General features: G+C 38.2%; 3 protein-coding genes across 3 annotated transcripts in view; all 3 read left to right on the top strand.

Moving 5' to 3' along the window:
* Positions 1-15,489, top strand: part of LOC146490102 (uncharacterized) — a 179,016-nt gene extending 163,527 nt beyond the window's left edge. The window contains exon 5 of the transcript XR_014865802.1: positions 14,703-15,489. The gene's annotated coding sequence lies outside the window, so the exon portion shown is untranslated. The remainder of the gene's footprint in view (positions 1-14,702) is intronic.
* Positions 1-19,134, top strand: part of LOC146490100 (uncharacterized) — a 176,316-nt gene that overhangs the window by 136,404 nt on the left and 20,778 nt on the right. The gene's annotated exons all lie outside the window — the stretch shown is intronic.
* Positions 5,838-15,489, top strand: LOC146490101 (uncharacterized). The gene is made up of 4 exons (XM_085112926.1): positions 5,838-5,978; positions 10,158-10,475; positions 13,254-13,520; positions 13,850-15,489. The coding sequence occupies exons 1-4, from the start codon at positions 5,924-5,926 to the stop codon at positions 14,233-14,235; spliced, it is 1,026 nt and encodes a 341-aa protein (XP_084969052.1). The 5' UTR covers positions 5,838-5,923; the 3' UTR covers positions 14,236-15,489.

Genomic DNA, 19,134 nt, shown 5'->3' with positions numbered 1-19,134 from the left:
TAAAACCTGAAACATACAGTCCATGTGGTCGAGATTTCGTACTCCGTGAAGTGATATGCCGAGTCGTTTCATCCTTGCCATCAACGTGGACAAAACTTTCTGGCCCCTGCATACAATTAACTGGACATCCTCTGAGAAGACCCCGTTCTCGTTTCCCGAAGACTAGCGAGTTTCCTGAGTTGTTATTGAATTTGGGCATTCCCTGCTGAAGTGCCTCCTTTTTCCACAGGTGCAATATTCCCACTCCCTTTGGCTGCTTCCCCTGTGGTTGCTTGACTCTCACACAAAACTCATTTAGTTGTTTAATAATGTTCTATTGAGCTTTCAATTGCTTCTGCTGTTGCTCGATCTGACGCCTAAGCCCATATACTTGTGTTTCCAATGTTGTTCGTTCTCTTTTCAACGATCGAACTCTACTAGCCGCCCGTCTGAAGGAATTATTGCTGTCTATAAAACGAAGAGAGTCTAATTCTCTTGCAAGAGAAAGGGCTTGGTCTAGAGTCGCGGGTTTTACCCTCCTAATATGTAATCTATCGTCCTTATCAATCCAAGCATCAGTAAAATGTTGCACAGCAAAGGGTTCCTGTGCGGCCGTACCCAGATTTTGGTAAGCAAGATCAATCATAGAACGAATATCAGTGGCCAATATTTGAGAAGCCTCGCCTGGTGTAACTCCGCTTGATTCTCAACACCAAATCGCAGTTGCAATCTTTCTACAATTTTCTCGTAGCTCTGATATTCGGCATCCGTCAGTCCATTTATCAATTTCCTGTTGTCGCCTCGAAGACTGGCTGTCAAAACCATCGCTCTTTCTTCACTATCCCATCCATTAATAATCGAACATCGCTCGAAATGCATCAAGTACTCTTTTAAAGGTTGTTTGTCATCTTAATCATCCGGCAGTTTGACCGGCTTTTTGATTTTGCGTTCACCTGGTCTGTGCTCTTTTTGAAGGTGCAAAGGTTACTTTCACGACAGAATGGATTTTTGGACTTCACAAACGGTCTTGAGCTTCCCGGAGGAAAAATATTTCCCAATTCTGAAGGTGTTTTGAGGGAATTAGTTGGCTCCGTGAGTGGTGTAAAGGCTGTCATCCGCTCTGGATTCAGGGAGCGAGTACAATCGTCGATTTCCTTTCGGAATGGATCTGCAGATGTTGCACGTGGTGTTTCACTTTTCGTCAAAGTAGAATCTCCGACCTCCGACCGTACGAAAAACGGGATGACTGGCTCACAATCTTCCTTAAACGCATTCCCTGACTTAGCTGGAGTCAACCACCACTGCCACCAATGTAACGGTTTCATTCCTGGGTCAACAGGCACTGAATAGACGTTCAAATCAGACTATAAACGTTGTTGTCTATTTCCACACCGAACCGACCGCTACAACTGCGAAAACTCTTAAAGGACTAGGAACGAGCTTTCTGCTTTCGCTACAATATACATTTCAAAGCTTCTTTGATTTCCTGGACAAGATACTTAGATTTTTACGACATACTGTTCAGTTTATCAATTCTAGTACATCCCACCCCCACCCCCTACCCCTAGGGAATTAATTCTGTTTATGGATAATCTACAGTGAACTGGTTATTTTTTAAAGGCCCAACAACAAGCAATCACTAATAGAGTAACAACAAAGGAGAGGAAAATTTGTCACACCAGGGAGACAGAGAAAACATAAGGCAATTTTTGAAAAAACTGCGCGAACCAATATGATAAATTACACAAGTCTATATAATTTGTTTAATTCTTCCGTGTCTACAACAGATTGACAACGAAGAGTCTGACGACTTCAAAGAAAGAGAATTCGATTTACGGAGGATATCCCGTTTTAGGTATGCATACCCTCTAAATTTCACTCCATCTAGACAGCAGGCTGCGTCATTGCTTATTTGCCTATTTCTTATTTAAATTGCTTATTTCATCAGCCTGTACTTTATTGTTGTTTTTTATTTAGATAAAAAAGAAAACCGTTTTTGTAAAAAAATTCAGTTAACCTATTTTCAGGATACACAAATCCTGAAATAGCCTTATTTTGGCCATAGTTGAAAACATTTGCCTGGCAGGTCGCTACGTTCATTGATGGGCAGGCTTGCTTTTAATTACGTGATCAATATGGTGCATGGTTCCCATCCTTTCTGATAGTTTCTCACCCCATTCTGCCGTTTGTATCAAGAACAGTGGTGTAGAAGTCCGATTTCGAAATTACTGAATTATTTCCTCCTCTCGCTCTCTTGTTCCTTGCTTGTGGACGTTGGTTGGTTCTGGTTACACTTGGAGTTAAAATGCGTCAATTGGACCTCATAGAAAGCTGTACCTCTTCGTGAGCAGAAACCTCTAATCTTGCCTTGGGACTTGAGATGGAGGTTCTTATTTCAAACTTTAGCTAATGGTTGTAGGTTTAGCTCTGCGTTTATTATTTTTTTCCAGGGAGTTTACAATCCAAGTGAATATGTACTTGAGCAAAGAAACTCAAGAAAGAATGGCAAAAATGGCCATAATACAAATCATAATCAGGAAACTCATACCTGTTCGGTGGTGAGTGAATACATGTGTAAAATTCCCAGAAATAGGATCTCAATATAGGGTGCTAACAATTCCCTTCCCCCCCCCCCCCCCAAAAAAAAAAAAAATAAAATAAAATAAAATAAAATAAAAAAAAAACAGAAATAGTAGATATATGTACTGAGGTTATGGATGATTTTAACAAAATTTGTTAAAAAAAAAATAAAAAAATAAAAAAATAACTGTTCAAGCGTTTGGAAGCAATGCTCAAGGTATAATTGTAACCACCACCAATAATAATAATAATAATAATAATAATAATAATAATAATAATAATAATAATAATAATAATAAAAAATTAAACTTATTTAGATAAAAGGCTAACCGAGCAAAAAAAAAAATAGGAGGAAAATAAGGGGAAGAGAAAATGCGACAATGGACGTTTTTCTAATGGGAAAGTTTTGCAAATGCAGTCATGACTATTAATATAAAAACATACAAGTGGCATGTATAACAAATAGCATTCTTTTAATTTATATTCCAAAAATTGTATTTTCTTTTTCTCCAGCGGATGAAAAAAGAACGGAAAGGTTTAAGGCAAAGCTTTTGCATCTGTGGTTTACCTGCAACAAAGAGGTAGTATATCACTTCTGTTGGTCTGGGTGTTACCACAAGACTCAGTGACATTATATGGCGTGCCCCCTTTTTTTATGCGAAGATGACTCAATTGAGTGTCAGTTAAGATATCCTGGTTGTCAAAACGTGTTCCACACTGCCTGCGTAGGATTTGAGGGCCAGGCTGAGATTTCTTTCATCTGCAGGCACTGTGAAGGTAATTCTCGTTTACAAAATGCGGATATAATGGACTTCCTTGTTTTTCCTTCTCGAGACACTCATCCCTTTATTTTTCTTCTTCTTTCCAGGAGAGAAAATAAGATCTCCCTTTTTGGAAACGATGTGAAAGTAAAACGATAAATCAGGTGAATAGGAGTGGAATCATTTAAAAGATTTAGGAAACGCGCTTCTTACGCCATCGTTCCAATCCCTTTTTCTATAGGTGAACCAGTAGTTCGCAGAGGCAATGCATGGTGATACACAAGAGCGAACGCTCAAGTGTGGCTTGAACCTTTCCGATATTAAGTCTCTTTTACCAGGAGAAGATTTGAATGACAAGAGCATACTCTGACGTAAGTGTCGAACCGGTTTTATCAGCGTAAATAAATCTGGCGCTACATCATTTTAGTGCTATGTGCCACTTTTGAGTGCGGTAACAGATATTAGAATTGACAGATGTCTCGTTGAGTCTATTTTCAGGTTATAAACTCATCGCTCGCATTTTTTTGCAGGAGAAATGGCTGCAGAGGTAAATTAGGTGATTTAATGGAATAATTGTTAATTGCTCCACAACGACGCAAATTGCCCTTGAACTTGATAAATGTCCTCTTTAACTCTCCTTACCACAGTGCAGTTCAATTCAATGTCATTGAACATAGACCACATGATGTTTTTTCCATTAACATTTACTGTAATTGAGGGGAAAAAATGAACACGAAAAGAAATTTATTTCCAAGGGAGCTACTTTGGCGTGCAATTCCTGTCATTTCCTGCTGAAGTTTTGACGCGACGGATTTATACAAGGGCACATGGTCCGCTGGTTCACGAAGGTAAAAAGTCATCGAAATCCGCCTGATTGGTTGAGGTTTAAAATCCTCTACCAATAGGTAACTAACTTTCGATCCTTCACGCAGATGAACCCCTTTGAGTCATAGGGGATTAAGGCTAGTTCGAACCTTTGTCACAAATATTTTGATGAGATTTGTTGTCGGTTCCTGTAGTTCGCATCTCGAATGAAATATTTTCATACGAATAAAAGGAAGGTTGATATTGTCAACAATTCCCTGATTTTTTTTTTTTTGTTTTTGTTTTTTTTTTTCTCGGTTCCACACTACGTTGAGAAACAATGTCATTAGCTAAGATAATTCATTAAGATTTATATGTACTATTTTATCTCGAGGTTCAGGAATATTGTCGTACAGACAAGAATATGTTTTGAAAATTAAGATCGAACCTTTGTCCCAAATGTTTGGAAGGTTCGAAAACATTGTCACTTATAGGTAAGAATGGTTGAGATCGAACCTTTGGAGCACATATTTCGGGTATGTTTATTCTTCCTGTTTTTCACGTGATTCGCATCTGTGAGGCGAGCATGTGTGCTTTTTGTTTCTAACGCCATCACTTTGAATGATTGATTATCACGAGATAACTCAAGTGCCTGAATATTACCGTTAAATGAACCACGTTTTAGCATGAGAACAAAAGTATTTCAAAATGAACCCTTTCATTTCTTTAGCATCAAAGCTTCCCCATATGCATACGCAACGTTGTAATAACTTTGTACAATTCTGTGTTAACAATGCTTTGAGAAGGGTTCACTTCCATCTTTCCTGTTCTTTAATTGACAGAAAACGAAACTTGCGTATGTGCTTCCCTTCTGCCTGCAGAGGTGAAAAAATTAACCACCGGCCATTCTTACATCAAGTTTATCAGAGAAAATTAAAAAGGTCATCTTTCAATTGGCTGAATAAAGTTCCTAAGACCACTCCTTTGGGTGTTAAAAACCTCAGCAACGGTATTATCGGCTGATTAAGTGCGACTCAAGAGCTCAAGAATTTAAATTTTCTGCGGGTGGCGGGCCGGTTAAATTCCCGGAATTGGGTCATAGAAACCGGGGGAGGCAGAGCAAGCTACAGAGAACAAAAAAAACAAAAACAAAAACAAAAAAACAAAAAAAACAAAACAAAAAAAAAAAAAAACAATGAGGAGTTTATATACGAGTTGAAGAATCCTCATTACAGACTGTAATGTCAAGGGCATAGTAGGTTAGCTGCAAGTGCTTTATCAAATTAAAGTGGTTCCTTATTGAAAGATCTACACCGGCAACGTTAAACACCTTTACATTTCGCTCGACAAGTAAATTCACTGACTATTGATCTGCTCTGCCTATTTCCTTGCCTTGTTGTTTTTAACCCTTTCTCATTTTGAGGAAAGCGAAAAATAAAAAGTAAAATTGGAATACAAATTTTGGCAAATTATTACGTAAATTTTGAGCCTTCTTTAACATCTTACCCAAGGCGAAAAAAGATGTCGATTTTCACTCAAGCATGCATGTATAGGTTGTTCACTGAATTCTGCTTTTCTTTGCTCAACACCCCCTCCCCCAACCCTCCACCTTCTCTTGGATTCACTCCCTTTGTTCTTGTTTTCTTGACCTTTTCTCCGAAAGCGAAACAAGTCAAATAAGCCATATAAATTAATTAGAACGTCATTCTAAAACTCGTGCCCAAATCGAGAACATCGCGGAGGTGGTTGAAGCAGAAGCAGAGGTTGAAGCAGATATCTCCAAATTCAAGAAAGAAGTGATGGAATGGTATTTTGCAAAAGCTTTGCTACTTGGATCTGTGCTATTCATACCAGGTAAGATTCAGGATAGAAAAATTACGAACGTGCGAGTTTCCGCAAGTAAAAGTTCGCGTGTCGCACACAATGTTACCAAACGGGGAAACAGAGAATCTAGCCGGCTTGACCCATCTCCGGAATCTGGCAGAGAGAAGTTTTGTTTTTCATGTGGTTAGGGTTTTAATATTTGGGAAATTCCGAATCACTTTCCCCGGTGATAACTGGTAACGGATATTGAAAGGAATATGCGTATGTTCTAAAATTAATTGTTGGAAAGAAGTGATGGAATGCTATTTTGCAGTAGTAGTAGCTGTGCTATTTGCATCTCTGCTATTTATACCAGGTAAAATTCAGGATAGCAAAATTACGAAGCAGCGAGTTTCTGCAAGCTAAAGTTCGCGTGTCGCACACAATGTTACCAAACGGGGAAACAGAGAATCTAGCCGGCTTGATCCATCTCCAGAATTTGGCAGAGAGAAGTTTTGTTTTCGTGTGGTTAGGATTTTAATATTTGGGAAATTCCGAATCACTTTCCCCGGTGATAACTGGTAACGGATATTAGAAGGAAAGTGGGTATGTTCTAAAATAAATTGTTGGAAATCTGCGAATTGGATTTCCGCGCCCACCCCATTTAAATTTCTGAGGTAACAATTACCTTAATAAGCTTTTCTCTTCCTCCAGCATTCTTCAGCAAGAGAAAGTGATATAGTGGAATGACTACTGTTGAAAGGACAATCAATTTGCACACTCATGGTTGTGTTTCCGAGGCCATTGGCATAGGGTTTATGCGTTCGGCGTAGACTTATACTGTACATCTCCACCGTTACAAAAGATTCCTTGCCCAATTCAAACCTAAATCCTTTTTTGGGCATAACTGCGCTCACAAACATTACCGGAGCCTTCGCTTGGACGAGGCAAATTTATAAAAAAAAGTGTAAATTACTCATCCAATTTATTTGAGTCAAATCTCAAATTATTTCAATATCTGATTCTAACTGAATCTTACACGGTCCGCGGACCTAAGTTCACAAGTGTTTTCATTGAACTGTCACATTTTGCAGCACTTCAAATTTCAGGTGGTACTGTTTATTATACTGTACGAGATGGCACAAAGTCGTTTTAACCCTTTAAGCTCGAATATCAACCTACATATTCTTGTCACTGTTTTCCTTATTTTTCTTATGGAGCTAGATAGGAGTATTTGTTAAAACATCAAGACCTTTTGTCTTTGGTGATGATGTCCTTTTATCTCATAAGCTGAATGCTTGATCAGGTTGTGATATTTTGAGGAGAAATTACGTGCCTGTCACCCTTTGGGCTAAAAGGGTTAAACAATTTAGATGAAATCCTTTAGCTAGTGTAAATTAGTCTGCGTTCGGTCAATTTCTCCGTCGGCGTTCTCCTATACCGTACAACTTATTATAGCTACTGTAAATCCCAGCAGCCTAAGAACTATTATCCGGTGCCTTCACAGATTTCACCCCCTCAATCCCAGAGGTAAACATCACTAACGTTTGATTCCCCGGGTGATATACTAAGGAATGAAGGCTATTAAGGTGCTTTTTGCTCCACTGTATAATTTGTCTGGAACTCTCGAATCTCTTAACGGTGGCTGAATTAACATCATCTGAAATTCTGCCAAATATTCAATTAAATGAAAGCTGGTTAACTGTTCGTTTCTTTGAAATTATTTGCTTTTCAACATTTTACACCAAGAAATTCGAATATTATTTTTCTTGCTACGCACCTGTCTTTTAATTATCGACAACTTTTATAGACTTACCGTGTTGACCGGCTTCACAAACAGAATTCCAAAAGAATCAAAAATGAATTTAATTGACCTTTACTGCGGTGAAAACACTCGAGAAAACCACGTGTTGGATAACAACCTAAATGGCTCCTGAACACGCAAGGTTGACTTGATACGGAAACATTGTAACGCCGAGAAGGTTTGACTGTCAACGGTTGACAGTAAACCTTCTCGGCGTCACAACGTTTCTCGTTCTCTTCACCGCATGTCGGGATTTCTTGGTCCGAATTTATTCTGTTATTTGACAATTTTCAAGCCAGATTGATCTTTAAAATACATCCACCTGTGTTGTCGTTTTAAAACTCTTTTTACATCCTATGCAATATACATGTAAATGCAACCATAATTACTATGATGCAAAGGAACCTCTAAGACCTGCATTTCTCAAGAAATAATTTACATGTGTAAAAGTTTCAGGATTTTCTTTCCAACAACGCATATTTTAAACTTTGCGTAAGTCGGGCATGTACAATACAATTTTCTAGCCATATTTTCGTCCACTCACCTATGCTTAGAACACTTTCCGACCAAATATAGAATGTTCGATTGAGTTTGAAAGAAACCTTTTACTTCAGTGTAATAACCTTAAAATCTTCCAAACATCATCCAAAGCCATACGCGTACGGGCAATTTTTTTTTGCCAGGGGGGCGGTGAACTATTTGCCCAAAAACATTTTTTTGCACGTTGCCCGGCAAATTTTTACGAAACAGTTGAAAAGGAACGGGGGTGATACGACGTACCAACACAGGCCTACATATGAATTGAAAATATTCTTACATATGAATCTATCATATGAGCTCACGAAACACGTGAAAAGAAATAGCTGTCTCTGCCATTTCGACGGCCGAAGATATCAATGAGTTGGCATATGTCCTTTCAGTGTTAATAAGTACGCTGTTACTGACACGTTGTTGCCCCATGGTGCTGCGGAGGTAATTTTTCAATCTGCGCAACCCACTGAATGATCGTTCTGCAGAACACGATGTAGTAGGTATCACTCGGCAAGGATACGTACCATATAAGAAAACCCTGGAAACATATCAAATTGATCATTCTCGTGCATTGTCTCCAGTATTTCTGAAACGGCCATGTAGCCTAATCAGCGCACACGACGAAAACTCGCCTACATTTTCTGCTCGGCTTCCAGAAACTCGCCGTCGATTTTGTAAAATTTAGCGACGCGGGAAAAGCTTTCTTTATCAGGTGTTTCACTGTGACAGCCGGATATTTCCCAAAGCACAGAGTATTTCCTGGTCCTGAGTTCAAGCTCGGATAGCAGCTTGTCGGTGGACGTATAGTAAGCGTTAATACGGCGGTGCGATTCCGGTTTCAGCTGCGTTTGTCTTTGGGCGTCTTCACCTACAAGGGCTTGAAGGTAACGCGATGGCGTTTGTCTGGATGCCCTAATGAATAAAAGATCAAATAGAAGATCGCAGCTTCTTCGCAACTGTTTAAGAACTGCGATGATCTTTTTTTTCTATTTGATCTTTCATCCGCAGTTCAAAATATATGCGTCATATATTTACAGTCATTTATACATCCTTCTTTCATGGGTATATTACGAACTCACAATATGACCAGCTGGCTTGGTAACTCAGTTAGTAGAATACTGCATCGGCATCGCAGAGGTTATGGGTTTGATTCCCGTTCAAGCTTGAATTTTTTACGGGATTTGTTTTCGCAACTGCTTAAGTTGCGTACTAGCTGCGAGGAACTTTATTCTATTAAATAACCAGAAACTCATCAAGTGTTAGGCAACAACTGTCTTGCGTGAATTTAACTGGCTTTCACGCCGACTTCATGTTAAAATAGAAATTATCTGTCTCTTCCAAAAAAAAAATATATATATATATATTTTTTTTAAAACTGGCTTTGCACAATTTTATCTTGCTGCCCAAAAATTCTGAGCTGCCCAGAATTTGTGGAGGCTGCAGTCCCCCAGGCCCGTACGCCTATGTCCAAAGCTGCTGCAAAAACCTGGGCACCCTATTTTGAGCCACAAGCAGAGCCAAAGTGAGCATCAACCCTTCATGTACTTTGTTGCTGGACTCCACCTATGATATTGACATACCTTGCACATGGTCTCTTGCAAGAGACTGCTCCTGCAACCGTGCTTAAGGTTAACACTCTTTTCTGATGTTTCTTATATGTTTTAATGTTGGTTGTACCTCGCATGGGTCTCGTTGTCCCTTTTTGCGTAATACCCTTTACACCATTCATTTTGTTTCATGTATTTGTCTTGTTCTTTGTATTGAAATTGATGTGTCCAATAAAGCTGACGAAATAAAATAATAAATCAAATCAAATCAAATCAAATCAAAAGGTAGCCAAACTAGGTTCCTGTTTTTATTCATTTACAGAATATCTATTGTAATGTTTTGAGCAGGTGTCAGCGGTAAAAGAGCTAAACTCGTCCCAGTTCCTGGCAAAGTAGTGGCAAGGCGGGGCTCCAATGTGACCTTAGTTTGTCTTGGAAGTGATGTGAGTAAATTGGATACCTATATCTATTGGAACTTCAACGGCAAGGAAATCAGTAGAGGCGATTCTGAGTGGCCAACAGAAGAGAAAGCAAATTTCTATCTGCATATCACAAATGTGTCTGAGAAGGATGTTGGTGAATATGATTGCGTTGCAATGGTGCCTAAAGGCCTAGAACCTCCAGACGTCACTGAAGCTTCGATAGAGTTACAGTTATATGAGAGCGGTACGTAAATGCTGGGATCTGTTATTTATCTCCGCATAATACATCAGAATAGTAATTAATATTGACAGCAGGAGATATGAGTAACAGTCGGTGTGATCGTCCCGGTGAACCTGGAGGGAACTCATTCAGGGTCCGGGAGAGGTAGCCGCATTTAAAAGCTGAAGGTGCACGTCCCTATACATAATTAAAATCCCCAGTAGGACACACCGACAAATATATAACCCACGAAAATACTATGCCCTTGCTTATATTTAAATTAAACAAAACATAACATAACCTTCTTTCCTTCCGACTCTCAAGGTTTAAAGTTGGTGGCACCGGTTTCAGACACTTTTCACAAGTTGAGGGCCGTTTAAATGGTTTCATCATTTACTTCAACATGCGTTCAACACATTGTTGAACCAAATGTTGTGGGCGTTTGACTGGGTCGTTCAACACTGTTAAAAGGGCAAAAAAAATGTTGAAAGCTTGTTGAAAGCGTGGTGAACCAAATTTATATTGGTTTAAATTTTCATTCAACATCCATACAATATTTCCTTTGTTCTTGGAAATATTGAATGGTATTGAAGTCATTTGAACACTGTTCAACACTTTGTTCGACGTTCATCCAACATTTGCCCAACATCCGTTCAACTTTTGTTGAACGAATGTTGGGCAAATGTTGAAACCGTTTAATTCAGAATTGGCCTTTAGATTTTGACAGATCAACACTATCACTCTTTACCAGTTAATACAACAGTGATGGTATGAAATAAATGTCAAATCATTGGCAAAGAAGTCATGAACATTTTCTCAATTAAATAGGTTACTATGCCAAACCGTTAGCGAAAAGCGCTTATTATTAAGGTAGTAGTAGTAGTAGTAGTAGTAGTAGTAGTAGTAGTAGTAGTAGTAGTAGTAGTAGTAGTAGTAGTAGTAGTAGTAGTAGTAGTAGTAGTAGTAGTAGTAGTAGTAGTAGTAGTAGTAGTAGTAGTAGTAGTAGTATGACTTTCACGTCATACGCTGCTCGCGCCTGCACATCTGCCATGGACGGTACTCTTGCTCTGGGAAGAAGTTCGTACCACTTCTCATAGTACAGGCTGGTCATGTCCAAACGCTAGACCCGTAGCAGTCTCATAACCGCAGTTTTCTCGCTCCATTATTAAGATTGTAACTACTTCCTCGGTAAGGACCTCCATTATATAGCTACAGAAAGAGACAATTGTATTAGTTTTGAAGACAACCTATGGGTTACCTTAAATAACATAAGCCACACAAGGAAACTTTGGGAATAGGAAAGTGGTGATACGGTTTGCTTAATTATATACTCACTATTTCCCTTCCTAGCCGTAAGGGTCCATTGAAGGTGGAAGATCGAGGTAAAATGTTGGTGGCAGCCACAGGGTCCTGTAAAATTGGAAAAGCCATTTTTCATACATAACTGAACTAACATTACTGTTTTTAAGCTATTGGGACTAGAAATGTTGGTGAGGTACATACCCCGGCTTCTGCGATGTTCGGTTGGTGAACATATCTTCTAGTTTGTCAATGCTGGCCATCTTCAGTTGAAAAATTGAAATAAAAAGGGAAGTACCAGAGATACCAGAGTTGAACTTTTTTTGTTCTGTTTTTTGTTGTTTTTGCTTATTTGTCATAGCCCTTTCTCTTCTTGACGTCTGTAAATTTCAGCAGCTAATGTAATCGTTCTAGTACTTTTTTTCTACAAAGTTAAACCATTGTAACTGTAAGGTTCGTTTTTGATATGAAACAGATAAGAAAAGTTGAAAAAATACCATAGATTTTCCCAGATTCTTCGTAATCTTAACTGGCCAAGCTTAGGTGAGAGACGAGATAACCGATTTTATAAACTGCAGAAAACTATAAATACACAGGTACCTAAATATTTTTGGTGAAAAAATCATTATGACGAATACTATCCAAATGTTTGGGGCTCGGAACATAATCTTCTTATACCAAAACCAAATACAGTTGGCCCTCAAAAAGAGTTTCGTTTACTGGGGTGATGTTTGGTGTAACAGTTTGTCACTAGCAAGCTTGAAACAAAGCAAGCCACTAGCTAATCTTCTGTTGGAAACATTACATCTAAAACAGCTTATTAACTTAAGGCACCAGGTAACCTATTATATAATTTTTATTGTAATTTATTGAAATTTAGATTGAACTGCTTGGCACCTTGGAAGAGCACGAAACCAGTAGGGAAGAACGTGCCTGTATAAGTAACATAACTTGGTACACGCATGAATTACTTCCAACATCAATTACGTAATATATCAAACACGACGAAGAGTGTTTCCTCCGATTTCCAAACACCGAGAAGTAGATTAGAAAACGAGGTGCAGCCAACTTCGAGGTATTTGGAAATAGGTAAAAACACTCTCTCGAGTGTTTGATATAGCTTCTCAAACTATTGATAATTTTTGGTGAAATTTCAAAGTTCAAAGAATTTTATGATAATAGGCCATTTCCGAGTTGCTGTGAACCTTACTATGAAAGCGAGGCTAAGTGCAAAGCTTTTTATATGAAAATTAGTTTTGTTTGCATATAAATGAAAACTAATTTTCATACCAAAAACTTTGCACTTACCCTCGCATTCATAATGAGGTTCAAAGCAGCTAGGAAATGGTCTATTAAGATCGCATTTCTAAACCTCCTTCACGGTAGTGATTTGTTTTGTTTTGGCTTAACGATTTTTTAATGAGTTTGAAAACGAATCTTTGAGATCGCTTTAACGCTTGCAAAAACTTCATTGTTGATAGTTTCTTTCTTTGACTCATATAGTAAGATGGCCGGGAGGGACCTACGCTATACCAATGCCGGACAGTGGGTGCCCACGATCAAGGAGGGTCAGCTGGTCAGAGGGATCTCTACAGCAAAACACGGAGGACACAAGTCCACTGAGTAACTGGTCACGGCCAATTCACTTAAAAGGTCGCCAGAAAAACAACGAGATCACCCAGCATTTTTGTGTGAAAGATCACAAAGGTGGATCCAGAGACTGGCCGGCGGGAAAGTACTGTATATACAAAAAGGGGAGATGCCCACACGGTAAGAATAAATTAAAAATGTGTTGGTCTTGATGGATGTTAAGCAACGCGGGCCATCTTTATTGACTCAGTTGAGTTTCTCAAAGCAAATTTCTGTTGTTGAGTCTGGCCTATTAAATTTATTTACATAGAGTTATGTTCTAAGCCCGCTAATGGAGTTACTTTCAAATCAGTATCAATCATCCCCAAAAGGCACATCATTGTTTTCGGTGATTTTTACTCAAATAATTCATGAAAAGGTTAAATGATCCTCATCGACAGGATAAGTTTAACAATAATAAGTTTAAGTTGAATGACTGTAAATTGTCCTTTTGGTTTCCATGACAACAGGTTTCAGTGAAGGCTGGATCAAGTGGGACGACGAAGACACGAAGAATGATAACGCGCACACTGGTATTCTCCCGGACGGTACTTATGGCAAGGATACTGTCGTGTATTTTTGTTGTAGATCAGATGGGTCGGCGGAAGCGCCTATCGAACTGCCCATGCGTGATCCTTTCTTTCTGTTAAAACACTCCAGTAAATGTCAAGCTGTCATGGGCATGCGCGTTACAGAGGAATGGTTGTTCTGGGATTGTGAAGACAAGAAAAACAAAAACGTGTGGTCTGGTAACTTGCCTGAATCATTGGTTGCCAAAGACATTAAACTTTATTTCTGCTACTACTCCGAGTACAGATCTTCCCCGATATATAAGGAAATCAAAGGGGAAAATTGAACATATACCACAGTGGCAGTTTTTTTTTTCAGTGGATCTCTTGATCATTAAAGGACTTTCCTTAAACTTGTAAATAAACCGACCAATGCCTTCTGCTGCAACAAAACAGCAAACTTATCCCTCTTTAATGATAACAATGACTTTAATAACAACTCTGTAACATAGCATAGACTAGAGGTTACACTGGGATGCGAAGTCAGAAGGTCAAGCGAGGAAATGTTAGAAGATGTGCTGCTACGTTACTTTTCCACAAATAACTACAATACATAACATACAATATATAACAAAAGCCAGCTTAGTTAAAACTATGACTTATATTTCTTAACACGTTCAGAAACATTAACAATATTACATATTCACACGCCCGGCTTGTCATGTTGTATGTTCTGTGAATTGCTTCACTATTAAAGACTCTGCTAACACAAATAACTTTTTTAATTGTGTTAATGGGAGCCATGTACATGTAGCAAAAAACCCAATCCTAAATCTACTAATTCTACACCTTTTTTCGCACTTTGTTACGTTGTCACCTCATTAGTATTACTGTCAACTCTCGCCTTGCGGACACCCCGCAATTACGGACAAAATCCAGATCCTTGCGAAAGCTATAGGGGTTTGACTCAAACTGACTCCCGCTATTACGGAATTACCGATACTTTCGTGGTACAAACATAATTTTATTGTATTGACTCTCGATGAAGCGGACACCATCAACTTCGCATGTAACATGAATTGCAGTCTGATGTGTGTCATTTGTCAAAACGTACTTCAAAAGACTTCTAGAATTTTTATTTTCGAGTAAAATTCATTAGTGGTTGTACAACAGACTCTTCTTTTTCACTCTTGCGCCTTTTCCTTACAGATTCTTTAGTGGAGACCAAGCCCTCATCCTCCATTCTTAACGACTGCTCAGCAGATTCACTAGTGTCGATAAGCTTGTTCTTACACGATATTTTGGGTCGCCACGTAACTCACAAATAACTGGAATCTCAAGCCCAAGGCCACCACCTCCGTTGATCCATTACAGACTCTCGCTATTACGGACACTAAAGGACGTCCCGAGGGTGTCCGCTGTAACGAGAGTTGACTGTATTCTAGCATGCAATGTGATTTATGTTGTATAAATGTCATGTAGTTATAATGATTGTCTCTTTATAAGTTTATGAGAAAACAATTGTGCATAAGTTTCATAAGTACAGAGGACATTTTAGTCTGTCAAAAACTGTTTTATAAACGAATAAATGCCTTTTTACACGCTGTGGCGACATTACCGACCATGTACATAAACCAATCTGACTAAAGATATTTACAGAAGTATGAAACGTGAAAACAGTTCGAGATTTCGAACGTTCAATTTTTTAAGGAACGAGAATGTTGGATACTCTGCATATTACTATCATGAATAATAAACTGTTCAAAATGTAGCCAGCGTCTCCTTGCCAAAAGTTGCCTTAATTTATATGAAACACCTTGCTCATACATAAATTGCTGTTAAATCACCAATGAGGTGAAATAAATCGAATTTTTAAAGAAAAAATGAGCCACAATATGTTATTAGCAATTTCATCCAATACTAGACACAACGAAAGCTGATGTCCATTTCCATCTTGCCATCCGCACCCCAAAACATTAAATGAATACTTTCCGTGGATTATAATAGCCCTTTTAAGGACGATATGGCCATTGTTTTCGTTTTCCATTGATGGATAAGTTTCCTTCGGATTTTCAAAGCGTTTCTAAAAACAGATGACACCTTAATATTGTTGACTGACCGGAAAATTAAACCAATTTTTATTCATAATGTTTACCAAGGAATCTATGTCAAATGGACACCTTTTTAGTGTCATAAAATCAGAAATGGCTACCAATACTTCAGTAGTGAAAAGCAGTGTTGAAAGAGAGCACAAGACGAGAGAAGGTTAAATCTACCTACCGGACACTTGGTACCGTGAAAAAACAGTAATTCTCGGTTTTCACTGTCACGCCATTGAAAAAAAAAAATCAAAACCATTCCATGAATGAAGTCAAGAAATTGACATGGTATAGAGGATAAATAAATAAGGCATCTGTCCAAGTGTCAGGTCTGTGCGGCATTCTGTACTCGAGTTATTTGACAAAATGTTCCACATAAATTTATGAAGCTTAGTATGGAGACGCCATGTTTGTGTCCCTCTGAGGGGCACAAACATGGCGGCCGGAAATGCGAAAAAACATCTGGAGTTCACTTTTGCTAGAAAAGAGGTTTGTTTGCCCTTGTGAATTTTCGAATGTTTAGATTAATATTTCTCCTCAAACTTAAATTGTTTAGAATGCTGAAAATCACCCGAAGAGTCATTTTTAAGATACGGAAAAGCTCTGTCACGGCCGTCCTCCTTATGTCACGCCCGATGGAAACTCAGAAATTGAAACCGTTCTATTCTCAAAAGGAAGCTCGACATCGAGCTAAGAAATTGTGAACAGACACATTTTTAGGTAATCTTTCCTTGAATAAAGGTAAAAAAAATTTGTAGGCCTCCCAGTTTTGAATTTTAGAATTTGATGACGTCATGTGAAAACCGAGAATAATAATAGTAATACTAATAATGGTGATGATGATGATGATGATGATGATGATGATGATGATGATGTTGATAGTAATAATAATAATAAAAACAACGACGAAACTTGTATACAATAGCCCTTTTCACGGTTCAGTTTTCTCATTTGCATTACAATGTTATTCAACGTGGATGAGAGGCAATTTTCGGCTAAAACTGCAAAATAGCCCGAAATTGCCTCACATACATGCTAGATTTCACTGCAATTCAAATGAGCAGAGTTAACCGTAAAAAGGGCTATTCAAGCCAGTTTTTTATGAGTGTTGAAAGAGCGAAAGTCTCGCGAAATTCTCGCTGGCTCGAAGAGACTATTTTTGAATGCATTTTTACTTGAAAGCGCAAACAGTAGTTCATTTTGACATATCTAATACCATTTTTGAAACTAATGAATAAATTAAGTATACATTTGCTTTTTTTCTTTACTTTCATTGAAAAGAAGACGGCTGTGTCCAACGTGCAACGAAGATAATGATATGAACCTGGCAAAAGTACAGTTGAAACAGCTGTAAGATTCCCTGAGGAAAATGGCGACTCTCACAACTTGGGGTCATGTATTCGTGTAGTACCCTGCGGATTTCCTAAAATGATACTTTAATTTAACCCGAGTCAGTTGTAGAGTTTTGTAATAATACCTTCTTTCATGTGAGAGTTCGGATGAAAACTTGCCAAACCAGTTTATTTCAATAAAAGACTGGTCAATTGTGCCGTCTTTTTTTAAACTTTCGAGATCGGTTTTTATTTGGAGACTGATACAGATAAAGTAATTCATTTATGAAGCATCCAATGGTCTTTGCGAGCTTTTGCGAGCATGCGAGCAGTGTTTTTATTTTTGCAAGCACGAGCAGTTGTCAAATTCTTCTTGCGAGCAGCGAGCACTTGAGAAAAATACAGATGGCGAGCAGCGATCACTTCGAGTACTTCGTAAATTTTCCGCGAGCCGAAATCTTTTTTTATAATAGGATAAATGTTTTGCGCCAAGTAATAGCCAATAATCTGACACCTACAAAACAGAACAATAGTTGAAGGCTGAACTGTTGAAGAAAGTCTGAAGTCAGAGGTAAGGATGTTTAAACTTTTTTGTTTTAACTCTATCATAACTGATTTATGGTTTAAATATGCATAAAATAATAGAAAACAACTACAAAGGAGGATTAACAAAATTTCGAGCAATTGTTAACGAGAACGCGAGCATGCGAGCAGTTATAAAAAATTTGCGAGCACGGGCAGGCGAGCACCCATGTAATTTTTGTGATCAGTTCGAGCAAAGGCCAAATTTTGCGAGCACTTTTAAATTAAATAGGGCCATTCGATACCCCTCTTACTTCGTAACTAAAATTTGATTTGACTCACCCTATAAAGGAAAATAAAAGGTTCTATTCTCGGCTCTTTCTTTATAATTATTACGACCGTGGCAGGAGAAATCTGCGCTATTTTTAGTTTTATTCATATACTAATCTCCAATGACACTATCCGCAAATTCGGCAGACGTAAAATCGTCGATCGAAGAAATATAAATTTTAATTTACAAAATTTGATAAAATTCAGAACATGAGTTTGTTATTTTGTTATTTTCTTAATGTCCTATGGATATTTTTACGAATATGAACACAGTTAGATTCTCTCAAGTGACCAATTCCGATCCATGACCAAATGAAATAGTGTTTCACTTAGCCGGACGAATTTAAACATGGTTAATAGTGCCTTCGTGCCTTTCAAGTGTGATTCTCGTTTAGAGAGAAATTGAACGGCGTATGCTCACATTCTTCAGCAATTATTATTTGTATTTTTATATTTTCTTTCCATAGTTCCAGTTTATACATCTACGTGGTAAAGAAAAATGACCGATCATGTTTTTATAGTACAGAAGTGCAAGGGTCTCGCTTTTCCAGTGCGATGCCATTGTTTTGGCGTTTAATTATGGATAGCACGCTAATATTTTGATTCCAAAGATAATATTTCCTTCTTAATGAGGTTCATGGGCATGGGAAGAAGACAATAAAATAGAGAAAAAACAGCATGAATATTTATTTACACTGCAAAGCCGATTGTTAATTTTAAGAAAAGGTTGTCAGGGAATAAAAAAAGGACCTTAGACAAGATTGTACAAGGGCTTTGAATGAAATAAAAACACACCCCAATCATTCACCTCGAATATGTATTCCCTTTATAAAAGCCCCAACTAACTTCAATCCACTGCTGTCACCGATCGATACACCTGTTATCCAATCAGAATCAAGCATCTGATTTTCAATGCATGCATTTGCAAAGACCACTCAGATAATGTATAAAAGCTTGGTTCCTT

Source organism: Pavona decussata, unplaced genomic scaffold (assembly GCF_977016875.1).
Source record: "Pavona decussata unplaced genomic scaffold, jaPavDecu1.1 SCAFFOLD_1, whole genome shotgun sequence".
In the NCBI taxonomy this organism is placed as follows: domain Eukaryota; kingdom Metazoa; phylum Cnidaria; class Anthozoa; order Scleractinia; family Agariciidae; genus Pavona; species Pavona decussata.
This window is presented reverse-complemented; position numbering and strand designations above follow the sequence as displayed.

What these genes read in the sequence shown, in the direction of transcription:
- LOC146490101 (XM_085112926.1), top strand. Translation starts at nt 5,924, where the DNA reads ATGGAATGGTATTTTGCAAAAGCTTTGCTACTTGGATCTGTGCTATTC. An exon ending in ATCTGTGCTATTCATACCAG is followed by an intron (nt 5,979 to 10,157) that starts GTAAGATTCAGG and finishes TGTTTTGAGCAG; the next exon opens with GTGTCAGCGGTAAAAGAGCT. An exon ending in GTTACAGTTATATGAGAGCG is followed by an intron (nt 10,476 to 13,253) that starts GTACGTAAATGC and finishes TGACTCATATAG; the next exon opens with TAAGATGGCCGGGAGGGACC.